Genomic DNA, 25,178 nt, shown 5'->3' on the forward strand with positions numbered 1-25,178 from the left:
CTAAATAGCTAAATGGCATTAAACATAGGCATAGACTCACCGGAATCTGCAAACCTGTAAGCTCATTTCGTTTCGATGTCCTTTCTCCTGCCTGTCTATAAGTACCACTTGACATCAACTTGTACTCTTCCAAATTACGCAACAATAACGTATACCTACCGCAACGACAAAGTCATTCCATTGCACTGGCCTTTGTCTGCCCATTTTACACCAATCTTTCCAAACTACTAATACCCAAGCTACAAGGAAATCGTAATTCCATTGCACTGCCGTAGCTATGTTGATGCTGCCTATGTGTCAGCACACTTCACATGTATTCTACCATTCCTTCTATAGTTTAACGAGTCCGGGCTTCACCACAATAAACTTATATTTATGTTTAACCTACACAACAATACCTTAACCGGCACCAGTCTCGGCGGCCCGGGGGTGGACGCACACGCGCGGCACGACAGCGGCGAGGCGGTGCTGCACGCCCGGTTCGTGGTCAACGAGGGCGCGCTGGTCACCGCCACGGCTGATGACCACATCCACCTGTGGACCTTCCGGCAGAAGACCGTGCAGCGCGTGCAGGCGCTCAAGTTCCAGCGGGAGCGGTGAGTGGGCTTTTGTTTTTTTTTTTACGATACTTAACTAAAACAATATTTCATATATAATATCATCATCGTCATCATCATGACATGACCCTTCACGGCCCCACTGCTGGGGCACGGGTCTCCTTCCAATGAAGGAACGGTTTAGGCCTAGTCACGCTTTCCTAGTGCGGGTTGGTGGATCTAAAATATAACTTTATTGAAAAACACACAACATTAAAGTAAGTGTAAGAACAATAGGCGGCTTTGTTGGTAAAAGCAATCTATTCCAGGCTTCTTTGGGTGAATGAAAGACGTTTTGATGTAAGGTTGTGAAATTTTTGGACTTTTGTTTTTTGTCTATGAAAAGTTAAAACTATTTAAAAAAACTAATAAGATTGATAAGGTAAATTTTACGAGGGACATAACGTTTATACGTATATATAAACTTAACTTTTAGAGGAATGTTGATTTTTCGCAGTGAATATGATCGTAAAAGTTTACGGGTAACGCGTATGTTAAAACTTTTTTTTACAAGAATACATCAAAGAAAGTTCGTATTTTGGAGCAACGATTTATGTAGAAAGTATAAAGTGACTGTAAAGATTTTATCTGGTCTAGACATCAATTTTAGAGGCATTACCTTTAATAAACTTTTACTATAAGACTTAACTTAAAAACCGAGACACTGTGTTAAAAAAACATTAACTCGAGATTTTTAAAAACCTTCTACACAAGGTTTGTCTGTAAAGTAACATTATGTAGTAAGTGAAGTGGATAGAGGTAGCCTCGTAGGAAATTTCTGATTTTGGATATTTCTGATTATTTAAATATTACTTATGTTACTAACTTACTAAAGACCAAGGACATAGTGTTGTGGCACCCCTAGGGAGAGGTTTATGTTCAGCAGAGGACAATTATAGGCTGATGATGACGAATGAAAGGTTTGCGACTTCCTTTCGGTCTGAACACATTGTATAAAATATTACCATACCAACTAATGATACGGAACGTGAAGTAAAATAATATGGGGTAATGTGTTGCTTGCTTTATTGCCTGTACGACCAATTTATAGGGCCCAAATGGATATTTGTAATTTTAATGTGGTGTCTGGGTGCGGTTGTAATTAATCGTAATAAAGTGCTTTTAAATGAGTATTTTTCTAAAATACATGGTTTAGAAAAAATCACCAAACGACAAGTTTAGGCACAAACCCCAAGTTTCATAAAATAATTCTTAATACCTTTGTAATATTTTCCATTTCAAAGTCTTAAATGCGATCTCTTTAACATGATATTGCCAAATTCCCAAAAAATGAGTTCAGAAGAGGCGTCATAATAATATTCGTGCATCTGTGCCAGGCCAAACCTTCCGTTTGTATAGGAATCGTCTAATTATCTTCCAACGATCTGTGCGAGTGCGAGAGAGATAGAACATCGAAGGGGTCACTCTTTTAATCTAAGAACGAACGAACAAGAGTTGTCACGCAATCGGCACGCTTAATATAAAGAGATAGAGCCGTGGTTGAAGCGTCTGTTCGTTCGTCGACTTAGAGAGTGACCCCCCGGATGTCTCTGTCTCTGTCTGCTGCACGAGCATTTGTTTTTATGACGTCAGTAAGCTCAGCTGTTAGGGAAGTTGGACCACTTTGCGTTTTTGTAAGCTTTTAGCCGAAAGGGTATTACCTAGTTACATGCATCACCTTAAATATCCTATGCTTTATCCTTTTGTTTTGAATCATTAAAGAGACTTTTGCATTTGGAATTATTAGTAAGAAGTATGTTTTAGTATGAGTGAAAGCTGAAAATCCCTTTTTTATAAAGGGACATTGTAAAAGATTTTATAGTAGATTCAAAAATCATAACACGTTTCAATTCATAAGGGATCGTATGATAGATGGTGCTGGCTGGAAACTCACTTTAGACTATAACTCATAGCTGTCTTTGATTTATGGTACGGGCCGTAAAGAAACCGCTATTTTACTCACTTTGAAAATCAATACTAGCTTTATAAAGTATTCATATTTAATAACAGTAGGAAGAAAGACGGCCAGAGTCAAATATAACAATTACACAGAACACTTGAGTCATTCTGCCATAGTCCAGCTCGAAGTTTCGTCGTAGTTGCCTATAATTGATACAGTGAATAGAAATCTGGAGATTATTTATTTATATGAAACGTTTCCGATCTATTCCAAATAAAATTGAAATAAAATAATATTTTACCTTTTTTAACGGAAATAGGTAGGAGTCTCAGAGCAACAGATTAAGCCCCGAATTTATTCGGTGGTTAAATTCAATTTTCGGGAAGGTGGCTCCTCAAAAATTATTCATATAACAAATTATTTATATACCTATTTATAATATCGCACACCTAACCAAGTCTTCAAGGGCAATATTAAATATTATGTATTATCAAGTATAATATACCCTGTGGGGGAAAGAGGGTTGTTGCCATGGCATCGACAGGGTGCTGCCATAAATTGAATTAAACACAGAATTTATGTGGCGAACACCAGGCTTGCCATGTGACCTCGAACCCCATTTCCAAAACACCCTTATTAATTTGGTACATTTAATTGGGTTCGAATCCAGTGACATCTTCGATATGTATGTATGTATCGATGGGTTCTTTGGACTTTATGTAGCTGCTTTCGTGACCTAGTAGATAGTAGTGCCTCTGTGGTCTAGTGGTAGAAGCTTCGCTTCATGACCCAGAGGTCCCGGGTTCGATTCCCGGGTGGGATCATCAATTTGTGTTTCTAAATTGTGGTTCTAAGTTTGGTTAGGACACAGAAGGCTGATCACCTGATGTCCGAAACAGTGAAACGATCCATGCTGTCGGATGGGCATGTAAAGCAGTCGGTCCTGCGCCTAGCTCTCTCCAGTCGTGTCGGTCAATCCGTCCCATTGGGTTATGAGAGTGATGGAACAGAGAGTGCTCCTGTGTACTGCGCACACACTTGGGCACTATAATCTACTCCTGCGTAGATGGCTGATCTCAAATGAGATTGGCCGCCGTGGTCGAAATTCGGCTAGGAGGACATTCATTCATTCATTCATTCATTCAGATAGTAGTAAACCACGGAAACGAATTCTGTGGGGAATTGTGAAGGGAATTCTGTGATAATACCATATAGTCACCATCTTTCGCTTTTACATATTTGTAGAAGTAATTATAAATAACTCTTTTGCTCTTTTAATGTTGAAATTTCAATTAGTATTTCAGTAGTTACAAATTCCTTTTCAAGCCGTAATTCCAATTTATGAAATTCCGAAACAACATAATTGGATAACGTTCAATTATTAGATTTCTCTAGCAGCTTCAGATAACCAAAGCTGTTGAGATTTCAGATTACGTATTCAAATTCGGCATAACGAATTTACTTTATAAACATGAAGAAAATCTCAATTGAAATTCTCTCTGTTGGACTAAACAATAACTCGTTCTTTCATTTTGCTGCTTCGTGCAATGAAGTTTAACACATGTAATCTTATGTAACGAAAGTAATAATTAGATGTTAGTTACCGGTTCACTCGTCTCCTTGGGCGGCACCATATCAGGCGCGAGCGCGGCGTACGGCGGCGCGCCGGCGCGGGCGCGCTGCATTAGCCACATCGCCAGCGCGAACTGGTTGCGGGTCAGCTTAGAAGACTTGCAGTACTTAGTACAGTAATTAGGTGTCTTCACCGCTAGATGGAGACTCTTTTAGTTACCTTTTTGGAGGAGCGAATGGAATCTATCAATACCACCGTCACTATAGGCGCGGCCGCAACACGCTCCGAATTTCTTTTCATTTATTGCGTTGCGCTCCAATCCCCTCTTATCTATTCTTCATAAATGCAACAGTAAGTACATAAGTCATACAACTAACCGGTTCGCTAGTCTCCTTAGGTGGCACCATATCAGGCGCGAGCGCGGCGGCGCCCCGGCCCGCGCTGCACCAGCCACATCGCCAGCGCGAACTGGTTGCGAGTCAGCCAGTGTGGAGCTAGACTAATGTATCTTGACCAATAGTAGATTCAAGAGCCTTTGGACGCGGTAGAATTAAGTATATTGGCCTTGACTAGAGGGTGGCTCTTTTAGATACCTTTTTGGAGGAGCGAATGGAATCTATCAAGGCCACGTTTCGCCACACAGCCGCTATTCGTCTAATACGAAGCGTCCCGAATCCTTTCTTATTTACTGCGACGCCCTCAAAACCCCCTCTTATGATCCTTCATTAACTCAGAATTAAGTAACTTATATAACTAGTCAGTAGCGGTCTGAGTGTCTCAGTATGTGTGTCTATGTATGTAAGTCATAACTAACCGGTTCGCTAGTCTCCTTAGGCGGCACCATATCCGGCGCGAGCGCGGCGGGCGGCGGCGCGCCGGCGCGGGCGCGCTGCACCAGCCACATCGCCAGCGCGAACTGGTTGCGGGTCAGCCAGCATGTAGCTAGACTAATGTGTCTTGACCAATGGAAGATTAAAGAGCCTTAGGACGCGGTAGAGTTAAGTATATTGACCACTAGATGGAGCCTCTTTTAGGTCCCTTTTTAGGAGCGAATGGAATCAAGACCACGCTTCGCTATAGGCGCGCGCTATACGCGGCCGCTAATCTATTGCTAGACGCTTCGAATTTCCTCTTAAGAAGTAGGTGTTACAGGTTCATGACTGTCTCTGTGTCTATGTAAGTAGTAACTAGGTGTTACCGGTTCGCATGTCTATGTAAGTAAGTAGTAACCAGCTATTACCGGTTCACTCGTCTCCTTGGGCGGCACCATGTCAGGCGCGAGCGCGGCGGGCGGCGGCGCGCCGGCGCGGGCGCGCTGCACCAGCCACATCGCCAGCGCGAACTGGTTGCGGGTCAGCCAGTAGCTAGCTAATGTATCTTAACTAATGGAAGGTAAAGAGCCTTAAATGGAAGATAAAGAGCCTTAGGAGTTGGCAGAATTAAGTATATTGACCACTACATGAAGACTCTTTGAGATACCTTTTTGGAGGAGCGAATGTAATCTATTAAGACGATCGACGCATCACTATAGCCGTCTGAGACGGTTAAATCGAGCGATATTGCAGGCAAAAATTACAGATGAAACGAAAAAACGGCGACCCGTAAACGGAATCTTGGGGAGTATCACTCCACGGCTTCTGAACTGTATCCTACTTGTCTAGTCCACCAATATCAAAACTGATTTGAAATTGGCGGCCATTTGCACAAATGAGAGCAACTTCCAATAGGGAGATTACTTTTGGCCCACCTTGTACTAGTTATTAGTAGCTAGCTAGACAGCTAATTATGAGAATTAGTAGGGTATTTTCTTTGTGATTAACTTAACAAAGTAAAAAAAAGAGATTTTGTGTTTTTTTTTTAAATTAAGCCTTTTTTCTAAAGTTATTCTTAGAAAGGCTTGAGACTCGAGAAGACTCGAGAATTTGGGCTCGAGAATTCTCGAAGCTCGAGAACGAAAACAGGTCGAGAAATCAGAAACCCTAAACGAAATATATAACATAGTAATGAATAATAGAGTTAGTTCATATAATTAAACAGAGCCAAGATCTGTACAACTTGTTCAACCTTGTGCTTCAACTTGTAACGTTAAACGCTGAAGTCTGAATTGTTGGCAAGTTTGATCAAATCATTAATTACATTTACATTTGAGAATTAGTTATGAGATGTTCTAGAATGTTAAACACAGAAACCTTACTCATGATGCTGAAATATACTGTTTCAGAACATTGAAAAGCAGCTAGAGTTGTTTTCTAAGCACTACACAATATTTATAACATCTAAATAATATTTTGACTTGCAGGCGGACGAATAACTTTTCTCCTGTAAGAATATTTTCTTTTTGTGGAACAAAGCCCTAAAACATTATAACATCTACATTTGACTCCGCACGAACTTGCATTTATAAACATAACACAACCAATCCTCATCTTATAATTCATTATCTTGCACGTAGTCCCATCTACTTTGTCTGAGGCAAATTGCTTACTACCACATCCCTCTGTACACAGACACACCAGTTTGCTTTGAACTCGTGTATACCTTGTTTCAGCTGACTGTGTACACAGTACACCTAGTCTCGAAGTAGGTTTTGCTGAGCGTGTGTAAGTAAATTCGCACACCAGGTGCCCGCTAGCTCAGACTCCTGTGAAACGGAATATGGAGTTAGAACCGATATTGATGTTAGACAGCAAACATCTGAATATGCATTCGCTCTCGCCGCACTGATATCTGAAATAACATGGATAGAAATTGTTCACTTTGCCGGGATTGCCACGTCTACCTAGTATTGCTTTGATCAGAAACTGCAGTACGTACATATTGCAACATAGTCAACATTTTAGCCATCCAAGTTCGTAATCAAAGCCAGTTTCAGGATTGCGCATTAAGTAAAGGGACCTAATTAAAACTGCTTTGATTAACATACGGAATGACATTCAGCAATAATTCACCACAAAATAGGGTCCTGATTGTCCTAGGTCTCTCTCTGTCTTAGTCTAGTGTATGTAAATGTATGTTAATTACAGATACTAATCTACAATCGTTATGTGATAATTGTAATCAAACAGTATTGTTCGGAACAATGTATAGTAAACCATCAGTCAATACTTTTAGCAGACCAATTAATTATGTCTAGTTTAGTACATTATGTATGTATACATAAATTATCCGTAATAGTCTTTTAAGCTATTGTGGTGACCATCCTTCTGATAGGTAAGGGCGAAACTGAGTTTGAATAGGAGTATTCTGGTAACTAGAATCCTGATTGTCTACTTAGAGATTACTGATCGATCAGGATCGACGGAGATACTGTCGCAAAATTTATAGTTCTCATTATCGATAGCTGGAGCCTTTGACGTGTGGTCCAATATACACTGATGGGGCGATTTTACGACTATGATTTGTAGGGGTCCACTCGTGTCATAGTAGGATTTGTTATACTGAATATTAATTAAATCCAAGTAGGTACAGTGCTGCATATTAACAGAGCTTCAGTATTAAATACTGAAGCCCTGGTTAACTTGACGGCTTAAAAACAGACGTCATGCCATATTTCCACTACATCTGTTGTCACCAGTTTTAATTTGATGTTTATTCTTTGGTTTTCAGTAACGAATATTCTAATCAAATGTAAATTATGAATATTTACGCTATCAACGTTTTCTAGAAATCATTCCTACTCCCTTCCTCACCCAGATCTGTACACTTGCAGGTGTACAGGCACAAAGGCTTTCACTTGCACCAAACGTGACACGGCTCACGCTCTCGATCAGCAGCTTTCATTATCCTCCCCCCCCCCCCTTCCCCGTCCGTTCCCTTCCCTCCCCCTCTCTGTGCACATATTAATTATCCGACATTACCGGATATTATGTGAACTGATAGGAAATGTGCCGGCGCCTGCTCCTCTGTAGACTTCCAATTATTAATTGCAATTAGAGTCGGTAGCAATTATTTATTTAAGGTTCAATATTTGCAACGCGTAAATTAATATTGGAGGTTATTCTCAGATATTCCCTGTATATTATTTTGTTTGCAAAATACGCAGTTTGCATTCATTACTTGTGTATTCCGAATTACAATTATTGTGAGTTGGATATTGTTATATTATTGGTAAAACACTACGTGTAATTTGTTGCGGTTTCATACATCCGAATTCGATGAATCAACCATTTTCTAGATATATCAAGATAAAATGCTAGATCATTTTCATTGCAAAAACTAAGGTTTAAAGTCGTCAAATCATATTGATCGTGATTTGAATATGTAATACCCGCGTTGTATTTTGCTGAGCTGCTGACTGACAATGCCTTATTGTCCCGGCGCCGGCGACACTCCGCCTTCAGCGATCACACGGAAGCAGAAATGAATATAAAATACACAACAGATTCCTTATTCCCGCCACTTTTATTTGATTCCATTTTGTATCAGCAGGACGCTTCGGGGAATTTCATATTTTGTTCCGATACGTGTTTGTGATGGCTGCAATATTGTACGGAGTGAGAATTGCCTCGCTTCTCGTGAACTTGAAGTTATTGTAGCCTGAGAGAAAACATCAAAGTTTAAAATTCCAATAAAACCATATTTGTTTACAAAGTAGCTCATATGTTTTAGGTTATTTTAGAGTGTTATAAAAGTTGCAGTTTTGTTGTTTTTCAAGTCTACAGTTTTCATTTTTACTGTTACTTAGATTTTATGTTGTGAATCTCACTAAAATTTTATAGCAGCTCATATTTTAAAGCCACTACAAAGCCGTCACGTGCTACGAAACTCGTAGCACTTGCTACGGCGCGGCGTAGCCACCCGCTACGAACCGCTACGACGAACTGCGAAGACTTTCATTAACTTTTATGGAAAATGTTCAAAATAATAACAGAACTTTGGCTTAATGTCGACTTGTTTGTAAAATATATTATTGTCTAAAGCGCGATTTCAAATAGCAAGTTTGGTTTGTTTTAGTAGGTACTTATGACGAGTTGAATAGCTTTAAAATTAGTAACGACACAACTTTATACTTAAGATAAACTTTTGTTCATTAGCTTTTAAATAAATTATCACCTAAGAATTGCTTGCATATTACGAGTACTTGGTTTGTTGTCAAGCTAAGTATATCCTACGGTAAAAACGTATCTTAATAAAAGACGATTATGGTGTTTTTCTAATTATTTGATATGCCGACCTCAGTTTTTAAATTATTCGAATGATGATATAAATAAGCAAACCTGAATGTTGTTAAACGAATGTGTTTAAAATTATTATAAACTTTTAGACAATAGCCACTCCAGTAAGCATAAACAAGTAGGTACAGGTATCTATAATTTAAATCTTTGTAATTAAATCGTATGCATTAAATAAAAGTAAAATATAATATAATATAAGCTCTCTCACAGACCCATAACTAGGCCCTATCGTCGCCACAACACAGTCCCAAAATATCTCTCAGCCCGGGACTCTTCACAAACCACATGTTGACCGCTGACCACTGCACACCACCCGTATACTTGTACAAATGTTGTTTGTTACTTAATAATTGTTTTGTTATTTAATGTTATACTGTTTTTAATTAAAATGTTTGCTTCCCCTCCTGTAAGTTTCATTTCACACAAACATATACATGTATGTGTTACGTATCACATTCTAATCACCCCATCCTTGTCCACAGCATCACTGTCATTGGTTCATTACCTATGCTGCTCGGCCCTATTCGTCTATTGTAAGAACGCTGACCGAATCCTCTCTTTCTACCACACACATCAGTAATCACTCTATCCTTGTCCACAGCATCACGTGCATCCACCTGCCGCTGCAGTCCAAGTGGCTGCACGTGGGCACGGAGCGCGGCAACGTGCACGTGGCGCACCTCGACACCTTCGTGCTCAGCGGCTACGTCATCAACTGGAACAAGGCCATTGAAGTGTGAGTACACATGCATCAGCTAGCCTAGCACGCCAAGACTTGATAAACGTTTTCCGTCGTGCAACGATCTCGAAGCCGCGCGATGTGTGTGAGTGAGCGTGTGCAAAAACTTTTGTCACGTCTTGGTGTGAGCGTTTTGCGCCCCGCGCTAGACCTTCTGGATAATTTAGCTGTAGTCACGGACTGTTGGATGATGAAGTGGTTGGTGAGCTTGACTGCTGTGCTGAAGGTCCTGGGATTGATCCCCGGGCCAGATATCAGGGGCTGTTAAATATCCAACAAAAGTTTTAAAGTAGTAATTGTCTCTAGCCACTCATAGTATGGGCCGTCTTCCATCTTTGTTGGTAATAAAACAATTATTTATTAAATATGTATATAATGTATATTGATACAGGGTAGCCCATTAGTAAACGTCATGCGTCGGTAGGAGGTGATACAAATCGTCAATCTAGATGAGTTTTGTTTGTTAGAATCTAAACTTTAGATCCTAAAGAATGATCTAGATATCCCTTATATTACAGTCGGGGTATTATATCTGTGACAAAGACGTGGCATTTACGTTCTGAATAAAAAAGAAAATTAAAATTTAAAGATAAGTAATGACGTCAAGTAAATCACAGGTATCTCCAGCGCGGCTAATCTTTTAAAAGCTTGGCATTTTTAAACGGCTCCATATTTCAAAAACGTTGAATATTTTCGTCCGTAAATCCGGACGGGTAAAATACAAAAATATTCCGGGCTGTACTACAATGGTCTCATCACCCACTTGCTCGTTTATACGAAATGGGTCACCGGGACGGCCTGCTTAACTTAAGTGTTAAAACACCTGAGTGAAACATATACTTAATGACTTATACCCTACATAGATATATTATGCCCTTTTGTCGAACCTTTGGTGTACGATATGGGTACATATCCTACATACTTATGTAGATCCATTTTCAGAACTGAATACATCTGAAAATATCTATACTCTCTCGCTGTTTTATAACGATTAAAATATTAATTAAAGCTGTAACTGACGCCGCCGTCCCCATGCATTTGCAACAAATATCATCTCCCTTTAAAACAACATTTATTATGTACTTATTTACATATTACCTACATGAAATATCAACACTAATCATACTTATAACAATAAATTACTTATAGTTCAATATTTTCAACGACTACTAGTAACACGTTTGAACTTCAGTATAAAAGTTCGTTAGTGAAAACATGTGTAATGTAAGTACACTTATTACTTCATATTAAATTATGTTATTATTTATGGAGCTGAAATTAAATTCTACCGAAGCCAATCTCATGGAGTGCTGCTCAAATACCCAAAACTGTATACTTTGAATGCTGTTCAGTATTACGTTACCCTAGACCCTACATTTACCTTGTAATTTTATCCTTAAAAGGGTTTCCTTATTACATAGAATATCGAGGTACTTATGCTCGTAGTATTTTCTCTCCAAGATAAATTCAATGTGTAAATGACACAAAATATTCCCTACAAATGAATACAAGATAATTTTTAATTCACTATCCAAGCCATGTGTTGGTACAACTGTATAATTTTAATAAGGTCTTCAACACAACTTCAAACAGATTTCTAGGCAATTTCCAAAAAATATTTTTCCACTAAGATATTTCTCATTCCTCCTAGTCTCCGGTTTACTTCTTCTGTGAACTTTTACGAGGCGACGTCTTCACTTGTTTTATGAGCCTCTCCCACCTGTCACTCCGCAGGGTTCCGTAGAGTTTCTGTCGGAAATATTGTCTGAAATTATAAAATTTAAATAAGTAAGTACTCCGTCTATACCGATATATTACTACCCAAACTGATCTATACTGTATTTGCTAGCTTTTCCTATTTTTTTTAAAGAAACTTTTAGCTTCATTCCGTAGGTCTAGTACAGGTTTCATAGATTGACGAAAACTATAAAAGTTTACGTTTTCTCGTATACTAAGTGGCGCCTCTAATGGAAACTATCATGAAAATAATGTATGCAGGTGACAGAAGAAAACCAAAACTCTTTTCGTTTACGTAAATTGCAAAACCCGTACTTAGAGGCCCTGCTATATTTTACGGAATCCGTAGTCTTCCCTCTACCTCATCTTGACAGTTTTAAAATCGTAAAACGTAGGTAATATTAATATCATTTCTTTGGACAGAGCCCGTCGTCTGAGACGTCTGTATTGAAACTTCGTACAATTTTAATATTAGACTCTTTATTACCCTCGTAAAAGTGCGCAAGAATACAAATTGACATTTTGATGAGTATCTTCATTGTTATACTGAAGGAAACGATGTTTATTAAATGTGAAATTTCAGTCTTACATTCATGTGCTCTTTATACATAACATACTAATGCAGTCTGCGAGTGAAATAAGGTTATCTTTCTTTTTATAGAGATAAGCTATATTATTATTAGTACCATTATTAGGTATTAACTATTTAGGCTAGCTTCACACTAATCGAATGGTTATTAATATGTATGTTGCATTAATATGTAACTTCTGCTTTTATAATATTAGTATTTACAATGTACAAAATAATATTACTTAATGCTCAGAATAATCTACAAACTTCTCCAACATTGTCTTATTCGCCACTATTGGTCGTAAAACTAGCAATAGATAGTTCACATTCGATCAACTTTATAACCCGAGTTATAGCTGTTAAATTTTTATGACATACTCGTAGCAGTTTGAAATGTAATTAATATTAACTACTTCCTACATTTTAAGAACGGATATTTTCTTTCAGACAGATATTTTTGACCAAAGTTATGTAGGTATAGATAATGCAGGGAGGGCTGTCGTATTTAGAACATTAGAACAAGTAGTAATTACAAACTCAAATATAGAGTTAAATTAATGTACAAAACCATTATCCAGTCGAGGTCAACGTAAAATGGACCTCAATATATTCCCAAAATCAAATTAATCTACTGCGTTCAAACAAGTCCCTAAACAAAAACAGATTGAAAAAATAACAGCTCACTGATGCCGTCATAAATTCGCCCATTGTGCGTTTTATAGACTTTTAATCAAATTTTATTTTGCAAACACAATTTATTCTGTGTGTGACCGGAATTCCCGACTCGGTAACCAGCGTAAATTGAGGATTTTATACGTTTTACATCGTAAGCATCGACCTACATTGTGTCATTGCAGCCACAGTGCATGGCTCTTTGTCTGCCTCATAATAAAGGATCCGCTGAAGCGAACTACTAAAGCACTAACACAGATTACGCTTCCCATTATGCATTTTGCACCACCGCAGTAAAGCTAATGTGCCATCAGTAAACTTTGTTAATGTTATTGTTTTTCGTTTATTCGTTTTGCTATAAGTATATTATGCATTGCATTAATAACTTTATTAGTTCCTAACTACACTCGCAAGCTGACTTTGACTTTGACTTTGAGCAATGCACACTATACATGCCACTGGAACTTTTTCATTGCTAGTGAGTGTATAAAATATGGACACTAGTTGTTTGTTTGGTCAGCAAATTACATGGCAGATTTTTTATTGCCTTTAGTGTAAACATTGCTTACAAACGAAAACTACGTATACATAAGCCTCTTAGCTTCGTAACGAACCAAGACGATCCCTTTTAGCTTTATCACCATGTTAATACTGTCAACGCAATGACCGCCCCCAAGACTGCCGTAACTAAGCCGACACACACACAAACACACACTGACAAATATATATTGTATGTAGGATACATAGTGGCCTCGTGTCCGGTAGTGATAAGCCAGGGTCCGGTAATAGTGGAATTAGCCCCGCCATGTTCGGTGGCTTACGATAACTCGATATTGAAATGTATATGAACGTTTGTCAGCTTAGTTTTGAAGCTGCGGTAGATTTGATTTTAGGTTATACAATATACATGTATCAATGAATAATAATAGTAAGGTTACTGGAAATTTACATAGGGCTTTTATGTTATGTTTTTAAAACGATTTTCTGCGTTACATATAGTTATTTACTACACAATATACTTGGGTTATAGTGATTAGGTACAAAATTGAAAGTAACCTCGGATGTACGTGTAATGCGCGCTGGTAATGAGTTGCCGGCAATTCTCATCTCACTAATGCAGCATCGTACTTCAATCTCTATGTAAATTCTCGTCAAATCACTTTGCCTCCGCGCTGTAATGGCGCCTACAATTTGTCCCTGTCACATAGAGTTTTGAGCTGGAAACATTATATATTTTGTGTGGTAAAATGTACCTCGAATGCATAAAACAAGAACACTACTTGTGTTTACAGAAGGCTCGGTTTAAATATACGATATCGGAAACTAAACATCTGAAATTATCAATTACGAACTGATTTTGCGGTTGTGTCGGTGTCTATTAACTAACAACTCAATTATTAGATATATTAATAATATGTGAGGTTATATAATATAGATATGGTTTATTAAGTGGCACATAATACACAAAGCTAAGCAATAGACTTAACAAAAGGTTATTAATTTATTATTAACATGATCCTCAAGATAGTTAATTGATTCAATTAATTTTGCATCTTCAAAGGGAGTTATTCTATCTCTCCCCACTATTTACAATACATTAGCAATTATTGAATATTATTCACTCGTATTTTTTCAGCATACATTTTTTTTCATTCATGAATAAACTCTAAATTGTACGAAAGTAGCCACGTAAATACAGTTATTGAATAGGGCCATTGAACTTTTTTTTTAATTTCACTGCGGTATAAAAGAAAGAAGAAAGAAAGAAAGAAACATTTATTTGACGCACTGAACAATAAAAACAGAAACAAAAAGAACGAAAGAATACTACAAAAAATATATATGAAAAAACACAAAATAATACAATAAAAGCATCTGACAGTCGGGTTGCCCACTTACCCGACAACTCTCTCAGCACAAGCTTGCTTGTGTTGGGGTCCACCAACCCGCACTAGGCCAGCGTGGTGGACTAGACCTTAAAACCCTTTCTTCATTGGAAGGAGACCCGTGCCCCAGCAGTGGGGACGTGATGGGTCGTGATGATGATGATGATGATGAAGCGAGGAAATACATAAAAATCGTAGGAACTAAACCATGATTGTCAGAGTTACACAAGTTAACACCACATTGACAGTTCGGAAAAGATCTATCCTCGCATTATGAACTAATTTGATTCTCGGGTGACATGCTAATATCATGTCGTCAAAACCACTCGGCCAGATTCAGTAACTAAATGCTAACATAATAACTATTGTAGGCATGTAATCTGTGCTAATGCTCATAAGATATTCATAGAATCATTGTGTAGTGTGCGCCTATTGTTTATGCCTTGATTCAGTATGCAGCAAGCAGCGCACCCTAGATAATAGTAACCACCACTACGGTCTGTATTGCAGGAATGCTAAGTAGCACTTTATTAAATGCGTGGGGTAAAACTTTGAAGTCCTGGTAAAAGCCATAGTTACGATGATTATTCTAGTTCCTAGCTTTTCCCGCGCGTGATTGCCACAGTTTGGATGAGTTAATTTAGTTCAGTCACAATAATGTAACAGAGGCTCTGCACAAGATATACTCTACAAAGTAATACTTGCGTTGTTTTGTATTTATGAAGTCGTACATAGCAAGTAACCGCCGCGCGTGACCCGCCCACTAACAGTTATAGCCGGGATAACTAACTCTGATATAGTTATTGCCCGAATAAGTTTAGTTGGTTGTATTATATCCTTAGTTTTTGGCACAAAGCTTCAAGCACAATAAAATGAAAGTGTATCTTCATGCGTTCAGCTATAATTCGTTAGAATAACAGGAGAAACCAAATCTGCATTTAAATAGCCGTCCAAACACTATAAAAAGTACCTACTTACAATTATAAAGTATTCCGAATCGCAATAAATAAATAATAATGCAAAACTGATTTTGAGAAAACTTTTCCCCAACCGCTTCTGAATTTTCTTTTTCAGAGAATGTATTTTTATCTAATATTCCTCTTAATTTCGTACGAACAATAGCCCATCACGCCACGCGCCGGCACTTCAAGGATGTTTATTTATAACAACTTCCGCGAGGAGCACTCGTACTCCTGAGGCTGTATACTCGTCATTTAAGGAAGTATTTTGAAGAGTGAAGCAATTCGGAAAGAGAGTTACAGTTCTAAAATGCTGGCCATTAGAGAGCTTTTTAAAAAAATCTACAAACCATTTTTAAAAACCTATTCAGAGAGTTTGTTTTATGAGTAAATTCCCACTGGACAGTGCTTCGACTGCTGGGATTTATTTTCCATAATCTCCAGCATGTTTAGTAGGCGGTTTGAATGTTTCATTTGATATAACATATATATCCATTTGCGAAATAATAATAGATTAAAGTTTTTATACTTCATGCATAGCCGTAGCTCAGACAGGCACTTCACAGCAAAAAAATATTAATTAATGTTTTACTATTCGTGACTTAAAGTTAATGCACATAAAAAGTTTTCTCATTAAAAGTTTGTTCTTGAGTGATATTATTTAATTAAAATGTAAAATTTTCAGCGGTTTGTATGAAAATTCAACATGAATATTGAACGAAATTTCATATTTTAAATGACAAGCGCATCGTCATCGGCCTATAGAAACTCTAGATTTTATATCCAGCAGAGCGCCTATTTTTTCAGTCAATAATTAACTCGGAAAGACCTTTATAGACCGTTATAGCCTTCTCGGCCTATACATAATTATACCTACCATCTACGTTGTTGTTTAACTACAGCAAAAATACAGCTAGATTTTTAAATCGCAATATTCGATACCAACGGTTTTATTGTGAGCCTCAAATTTGTCCCCCTCCCCCCCGTGTTTCCTCTTTGATGCGCCGCCGCCGCACCAATCACGACACTGAATGAACGCTCGATTACTCCTATTCAGAAAGCTTCATCTTTTTCGGTGTATAGCGTTTTTTATAGCCTCTGAACCACCGCTCGGCGAATTAATGGATTTTTGCCGTTTTGTTTTGAAAAACTTTTCAATTTCATTTTGTGAACGGCTTTTGGCTTAAAGCCATAGTAAAAGAGTATTCTGCGAAATCAGCTTATTGGCTGTGATTAGTGCTACTGCTGTTGCTTTCTTTCTTAACTGCTATTAGTATTTTTTACCTCGGGCTTTCAAACTGCTTTTAAGTAAGTACGTGTTATTTTTCTTGTTAATATTTTTATTTTAAAAAGGTTTCCTTCAAATTGTAGGCGTCTATTTAAAGCCTCGCAATAACGTCGTTACACTACGACTATTATTTCTCGGAATCGCTTCGTTACAGGAAAATTGCTAGTTCAACTTACTCGCAGCTATAAAAAAAGCAAATAATAACCTGTTTCTATTCATTAAATAATATCCAAGTAACAGAAACACTGTCATAAAACAGTATGGTTGGTATAATTAACTCTTTATGTACTGCTTTTTGCTTCAGCAAAAAGTGTGTGCTGAACAGAAACTGGGGGTTTCAGAAAGGCAAAGTATGACAAAGTAATTACATGACTAACTATGTCCCAAGTTCTGTAGAACTTCAAAGGCTTTTGTGCTTCCAACTTAATGAACTTGTCGCCACCATGTTTGATATTAAACTGTTTTATTTATTTAACATGAAAGTTAATCAATGACAGCCCGTTCTGTTGCAAGGATGTTAATTCAAAATCGAGCAGACCATTGTAAAATATTAATTAAAAGTTTTCTAATTAAAACTTATAACCTTACCTAAAATAATATTTAATTTCCTGGCACCTTTATAAGTATTGAGTCCATCGCAGCGCCGCAGCACGCCGGGAGATACCGCTGCAGCAGAATCGTCTAGAAGTTTCATTACAGCTCCATTGTGTATTGTGTATCCAGAGATCGTTAGCAGTTCTGCGCCAAACTGCCAACTCTTTGTTATCATTCACAATACCGAGTGGAACTGTAGCCACCTCGCGCGGTACCTAGGCTAACTTATTCAGTTTAGCACCTGAAATATTCCCGCGGGGCGCGGTTAATTTCGTTATAGCGATACAAGTGATCTTAATTAGCGAAGTTGGTGCCCCCGGCACAGCCCTGGCGCCGCCGCTCTGTCTCTCCCTCCGTCATTGTTAGTGTTAAACTCGCACACAATGCAGGTCGTTATTACGCGCCCTCGAGCGCGCTGATAACCCTGCTCGACCGCGCACAGTTCTCAATTTGAATACGCCCTGCTGATTGGCGCATCCTAACTAACTTCCTCCAATCAGGACGCGCTAACAATTAAAAAGCTCAGGGATGTACAAAAAATATTTTTATAAAATGTGAGCTTGGCACTAACGATGTCCGTTTCACTGCTCGAAATGCAATAAGAGATGCGAATGTTAATAGCCTCCTTTGTTCGCAATCTCTGACAAATATATTATATAAATTATGAAGGGAAAAGGGCGATGGGGCCTGCAGGGACAATAATAAAAGGTTCTTTGGAGACACTTGGAGCGAAAAACAAGCGGGTCATGTTTGGAGTTTGGACCGTTTACTGGCGGGGGAAGATACTTATATTTGAATTCGCGCTGATTTGGGACTTCCTTTTCTTACCTTTTGTGTACTGAGATACTTTGGTATTTTTCCTTTTGCAAAGAATCCTCTGTTTTGTGTTTTACCTTCATTTTTCCTTTAAAAGGAAACTTTGCATACTGTAAAGCTGAAAGGAGGCTATTGACAGAGCGATTGAATAGGCAATGGCGATTGTGAGAGACAATCAAATGAGCATTATCTAGGAACGCCTACAGATGATAACCACAAGAGCGCGCGGTGACAGCTACAAACCATGATGGCGGCCAACATGGCGGGCGGAAGTGGCGCGCCGGAAGTGCTTTGTGCCGCCACTCCGCCGCCGCCGCGCTTATCGCTTATTGGACAAGCAACAGTTGGCGCTGATGCTCCCTTTAATGGAGCTGGATTCCGCTAGATTTGTTTGATTTCTGCTTTGTTTGAAGAAAGCTTTGTGATATTGCGTTGTGTCGCTAGACGTTATTGTTTTCGCAGAGCTATTTGTTCTGTAGATGTTTGTTTTGCTTGGCTATTAGTGAAATAATAATGGCCTCAGACAAAAGCTATTATACATTTACGGAGATTCATAATAAAGTTAATTAGTGATATTAACAATACGTCGAAAGGTTGGAACATAGGTATTTAGAGTTTTTGGAAAACCAAGTTTGCTGATTTCACGTGGCTGGCTGAGCTGAAAGCCAGGGGATATCCACAATGGTTAAACTCGAAGAATTATATCACGTCCCAGAATATAACTAATAGAACAGTAGTACCTACGTATTTATACCTCCCTAAAATATATAAGCAGTGTGTTCGCGCTATTCCTTTGGCCCGAAACATCCCTCGTCCAATCCTCGACCTTTGAGACCTCACCAGATGTGAGGATAAATCACAGACGGTGAGACAACGAATTCCGTTAGTGATAGTCTCTTTTAGACAGGAAGGTGCTCCTGTTATTTGTTACTCTTAGATACATTTTTCGCTTTAGAAATTTTATAATTTCAAAATGATATAAGTATTACTGATATTAGTATACTAAATGATATTAGTATTATTAGGATGATATAAGTATATACAAAAATATTCGTAAACTAAATTCTATCGCACAACAGCAAGCACTTAACGTTTCATTAATTAAAACTTGAACAATCAGTCAAACACGTCGAAGCGGATTTGTAATAAATATCCTCAGTTGAAAGTTGTAAGAAGTTGTGGAAGTCGGCGCGTGTTTCTAACTGATAATGTGATGGATGGCCGCGCGGAAACTGTACAAGTTTCACCGCCTACATAGTCTTTTCAGCAGAAATTTTCAGTTATTTGTTCTAATTAACAATCAGTAGTAGGCAGATGATTGATTTAATAATATTTATTACAAATAACTATAATTTTATTTTATTAGGAAAATTTACAGCTATCTTAAACTACTTAACAATTAATATGATAAATCTAAAAGCCATATGATAGTTTTCGCTTATGTACCTACAGCCTATTTAGATTACCTAGCTATTTCGAAATTCGTACATAAACTGCGTCGACGTTGAGACCTTCAACTGCAGATGTTCACTGAAACGAATTTTAAACCTCATTTCAACTGCAGACATTTACAAAATGTTCCATCAAGTTTTCCCCCGTATGTGTAAGTATATAAGTATACAGGAACGTGCACGGAAAAAGTCCTCACTTTTCCCTCTCCAGGGGATTATTTCAAAAATGTTTTAACGTAAAATTGAAACCCGTCGTACCTGTCCTGCCTCGGCTTCGGAAAATCACTTTAATAACCGTCCGACGAGCGTTGTGTTGACGCGAGAACAATGTTTAATTATTGAACGGACCGCCTCTATACAGGAGGTCCAATGAAGATAAGGCTTTAGAACTTTATTAACGCCGCCTTGTAGGGAAGTTTTAGTACGAGTTACTATTATAGACGATTTATAGTAGCATCCAGCTTTAAAAAGTTTTAATTTTACAGCGTTTTGCTGTGTGAAATATGGCTGGATTTCCTTATTCCCGTTAAATACAGAAAAAGTTATTTTTTTTATCATAACTTATACCAAGGTGACAGCATCACAGCATACCAAAAATCGTAGAGCTTTTTGACACTTTACAATAGGTTTAAAATTGACCTATTGATATACGAATTTCAGCTTTTTGACAGGCGTCGTTAAAGAGTCGAAACTCGTGTATTTCAAAGTAAACTTTAACCTTGTTGTAAATTTACAATACAGTCCATGAATTTGAGGGTTAAACTATACGTAAACTGAAAACTATTTTTAAACTGTCAGCCACTAATTAACACCAACGCCTAACACAACAATGCATTGAGAGCGGCGTGAGTAGTCATTCAGCGAGCAGAGAGTCACTCACGCTCGATGGAGTCTCAGCCGACTTGCCGAGTGAATGAATGCGCGTCATCGTAAACTCTCTATGTACAGATGGCTGGCTTGTGCTAACGGATCACCACATATCTGAGATAGGTATTATGAGATGTGAATGTGATTGTTTTTTTGGTCTACCCATTGTATCGACGACAAAAGAGCAGAGTCGCTGAATAATAACGTTGGAAATTGGGCAATCGATGCTGCTCCAGTGGCATAGCCGCTATACTCGTATGCTCCTCGTATGTGGAGGTGTAAGGACAATTTAATAATTTAAAAAATAATTGTTACAAGATGATACTCTTAAAAAAAGATGAGATTTAGAGAACTTTTCAAAAAGTTATGTACCAAACATTAACCTGGTATAATTATGATTGCTATTACCCTTGTCCATTGCTACGTGCGGTATTATGTATCAGATGTCTAGATCTCTGCTATCAAATGTAGTGATCCGTTGCTACGACCGCTGCTATCATACGTGCCAGATGGCGTGATCCGTTGCCACAGCTGCTCTTCGTAGGATATTGGGTCACGGGCTGGCCCGCCGTCCCGCCGGCGGCGGGTTGGCGCCACTTGTTGCGACGTGTCTTATTCCACCCCCCTTAACCTTACCCCCTCGTTAACGAGACTGTGTGGACTCTGGTGTTTGCTCTCCAAGAAGTGGCTGAACGATTACGAGCTGTACCGTGGATTATGTAGGATCACATCGAAATGTTACGAATGTTTTGAGCTGAAAACAGATGTAGGTATAACATTTAAGTCCCTATAAATGTATTTTTTCTTCGTATTCAGCGGCTTCTCTCCTTGAAAGGCTTTAGAATATGGCATGTTACAAACGTGAATAATATCTAAAAGCGGCTCATACATATTCTTAATAAAGATTATCCCCTGTGCGTGCAGATTAGGCTGATACGTCTCAATTTACGAAACCTCATTGGGTCTAACGTTACCGGCCCGAGGAGTCGAAGCCTCGTGTGGGGTGTGAAGGGAGGGCTGTAGGAGGCGCGGGGGGCGTCAACAGACAGAATGTACTCGCCTTCGTAACGTTTGCTTAGAAGTCGCCGGGATGAGACAATTGATTGTCACGGAAAACAGATTTCTTTACTTATCTAATTGAGTCAATTTCAGACGCTCCATGTATTTATTCGATGGAAATTGAAGAGATTTGATTATTTATCATTAAACTTTATACTTCTCTGTTTGATTCATTGTCCTCTTTGAAGTCCGTTTTAAGCCGTATAGCGGGAAAACATTTTAATCTTGGATTATCTTTTTGTTTCAGAACCAGAGGAAATCACCCGGGCGCTGTCGTAGAGATCTGTGATAATCCACTCGATGCCAGCAAAGTGAGTTCACTTTATAATTGTTAATTACTTAGTATATAAGGAAAATAATAATCCGTTTTTGCTTCCATGCACGTGTGTGCTTCTGATAGGTACTTTCCCATCTAAGGTGGATTAGTATCTTGATTTTCCTTCGACAATAGTGGCGTCCTGCACAACTCTATTTTAAGACTCACATCTTCACTTTAGCTAAAAGCGTAGCATCACACGTCATCATCTGTACCTATGCTATAAACGTGTCCTCAACATCTTCATACATACATACATATGCTCACGACTGTAATCTGTAATCCCCGAAGAGGTGACTCGCAACTGAGTCACCGGCTTTTCGCTGTACATTTGATACGGCATCTACCTATACATCTACAACCTATAAACCGCTACTCTCTCTCCTTCAGCTGCTAATAGCGTTCGAGAGCGGCCTCGTCGTGATCTGGGACCTGCGGGCGCGCGCGGCCGAGTGGCGCGGCTGCCTCGGGCTCGGGCCCGGGGACGGCATCCGCGCCGCCGCCTGGCAGCACGACGGCAAGTTCATGACGGCGCACGTGGACGGAGCCCTGGCCACCTGGACCACGAGGGCGCCGCGCCCGTGCCAGCTGACCTACCCGCACGGTGAGTGTGAAGTGTGATGGAGTGGATTTGGTGTTTGGAAGAAATTTGTGTACGTGCATACAGATTGGGCTTGTGATGAGATGGATGATGGACGGAACCCAGGTCACCTGGACTACACGAGCGCCTCGCCCTTGCCATCACTTACCCAAACGGTGAGTTGGGATGAGTGTGAAAAGTGACGGAGTAGATTTGTGGCTTGGAAAAGCTTTGTCTAGGTGCATACAGATTCGAGTGTGAAGAAGACTGAGACTGTCACGGTATGTATTATAAATGCACCACATAACTTGTATTGTGATTGTTGAATACCTGCCTGGTAAATAGGAAACCTCATCTGTTAGATCCCTACTACTGTGGGCAAAACGATACCAATAAAAAACTATTTCGGCCAAACTCTTATCTTACCCAGACATAATTAGGTTCACCTACTCACTAATTTAGAAATAACAGATTAGCACTGAAGGTTCTCGAGTCGGCGCTTCATTAAACATAGACAAGACACGGAGAATCCATTAGCAGAGCCTTTCTGAATGTGCCGATCCCGCCCATCCCGGCTGCGATAATGTGGACCTAAACAAACAACCGTTCCCTTTGGGCCCTCAACAATGGACCCTCAGTCGTACGCTAATCTGCGCTGAAAAGGTCCGCGCTAACTAAACAACACTGGAGGGTTGTCGCCCCATTTGTGGCTTTACGTCAATCAGCACATGCGGTGTGGGAGAAATGCTATAAATCTTATGAACCTTTCTTAACTCTTTTCTAAAAAAGAGTTAAGATTTTCGACGAAATTAGACTCTAAATATAATGTGTCTCTATGTATCCTCCCTGTCCCTGAAACTTTTGCAAATTAGTACCAACTTAAAGAAGGATTTCGTAATAATACTCGTAAATTCTTATTCGTTATGTCTTAGTTTGTCTTAGAATTAAAAAGATTCATCTGATTTATTAATGAGTATTTTCACTCACGTGGTGTGGGAAGCCTCGAGGCCCTTCTCTTTTGTTTCGCTAATGTCTCGTGATCCATCGACGTGGTTCTATTGTCTCGTTAATATGAAGAGCAAAATATCGAGCTTCCGCTTGAAATCTGATAATCCTTTGAAGTCATTCTGTGAGGGTTTATTTTCGTACACTAACTTGAAAGCTGACTTTCTCGCTTCATTAAATTTCTCCTTTGTCGAAAGTAATTGAGAGTAATGAAAGCACTTCATAACGTTCATAAAAAATAATGCCTTTTTCCTGTTTAGGCTGTTTTGTAGCCGTAAATTAATGTCGACATTAATTTTCGTGTCCACTCAATGGTGAATAATGAATGTCAACTTTTAAATCTTTATAAAATTAGAGAAGCAGTTTTTTGCTCGTTTCTGCTTTGGGTTTATTAATATAAATTGTATCACAAATGACCTGGAACCTAAACAATACATTTTCAGAAGCGATCTCGTAGAACAAAGATATAATTATATATATACCTACTTAGTAGGCATTGGTACCTTGTATAGTGCAGGTACTCACATGTAAGTAAGTGGTAGGTATGTTTGACCAGTTGCCCGAGCACAGGATTCGAAACCTCCGTTTACGTTGCGTATTGGTCGCGTATCGTCAAATGTCACTGTCAAAATGTAAGGCAAATTTGTTAGTTCCAAAAGTGGCATTTGTTTTTTCCATGTTAGGTGGAATTTCACCTAACGCTAAACGTATTTAGTAGCCTGTCATACGTCTGTCAGTTAGTACAAAATGTATTTAAAATTTGATTTAAATACGTTAAGCGTTTGGTTAAAGCCACCCTTCGTGTAGATTCGAAAATAGTATCGAATCCTATGCTCGCGCCTCTGTTCAATTCTATACTGAACATAAGTTCAAGAGAGTCTCCCTACGGGCCAGCCTCTCTAACCACTAAACTAACCATTGTATTTTAATTAAGTTAATTCAACATTTCACTGGTTTTCAGCTAAGGCGAACAAAGAGGGCAAGTTAGAACCGTGCAAACCTATTCACCGATTAGAATGGAAAACTTCAAAAACAGGGTAAGTTCCCATAAACTTTCATAGCCTACTTTCTAAGAGTTTCATACCATTTGTTGATTTATTTACACTGGTCTTGTAATAAACCAACAACGAACGGATAGGTAAACTACATGGCTTTAAGACAATGTTTGTACTGCAACATTCTACTTCCCACTTATGTAACCCTAAATAAGACCCTCTATTCATAACAACCCAACCATTCTCTTCCAACCACATTACCCTCCATCTCTACTCTCCCAGCGATCGCCTGGAGCTAACGCTTTATCCCTACTTTCCCAGCGATCGCCTGTTGTTCAAACCCTCTATTCTAGAGATCTCTTCCAATGTAAGCCCAGTGCTATAACCCTCTACACCTCCT

General features: G+C 38.8%; 1 protein-coding gene across 6 annotated transcripts in view; it reads left to right on the forward strand.

Annotated features, from left to right (window-relative positions):
- Window positions 1–25,178, forward strand: part of LOC105382854 (syntaxin-binding protein 5) — a 182,338-nt gene that overhangs the window by 138,677 nt on the left and 18,483 nt on the right. For all 6 annotated transcript variants that reach the window (XM_048629355.1, XM_048629358.1, XM_048629356.1 and 3 more), the window contains exons 3-7: window positions 414–596; window positions 9,845–9,979; window positions 22,130–22,193; window positions 22,589–22,802; window positions 24,745–24,820. In XM_048629355.1, coding sequence (XP_048485312.1) covers window positions 414–596; window positions 9,845–9,979; window positions 22,130–22,193; window positions 22,589–22,802; window positions 24,745–24,820 — 672 coding nt within the window. The remainder of the gene's footprint in view (window positions 1–413; window positions 597–9,844; window positions 9,980–22,129; window positions 22,194–22,588; window positions 22,803–24,744; window positions 24,821–25,178) is intronic.

Source organism: Plutella xylostella, chromosome 23, assembly GCF_932276165.1.
Source record: "Plutella xylostella chromosome 23, ilPluXylo3.1, whole genome shotgun sequence".
Classification (NCBI taxonomy): Eukaryota; Metazoa; Arthropoda; class Insecta; order Lepidoptera; family Plutellidae; genus Plutella; species Plutella xylostella.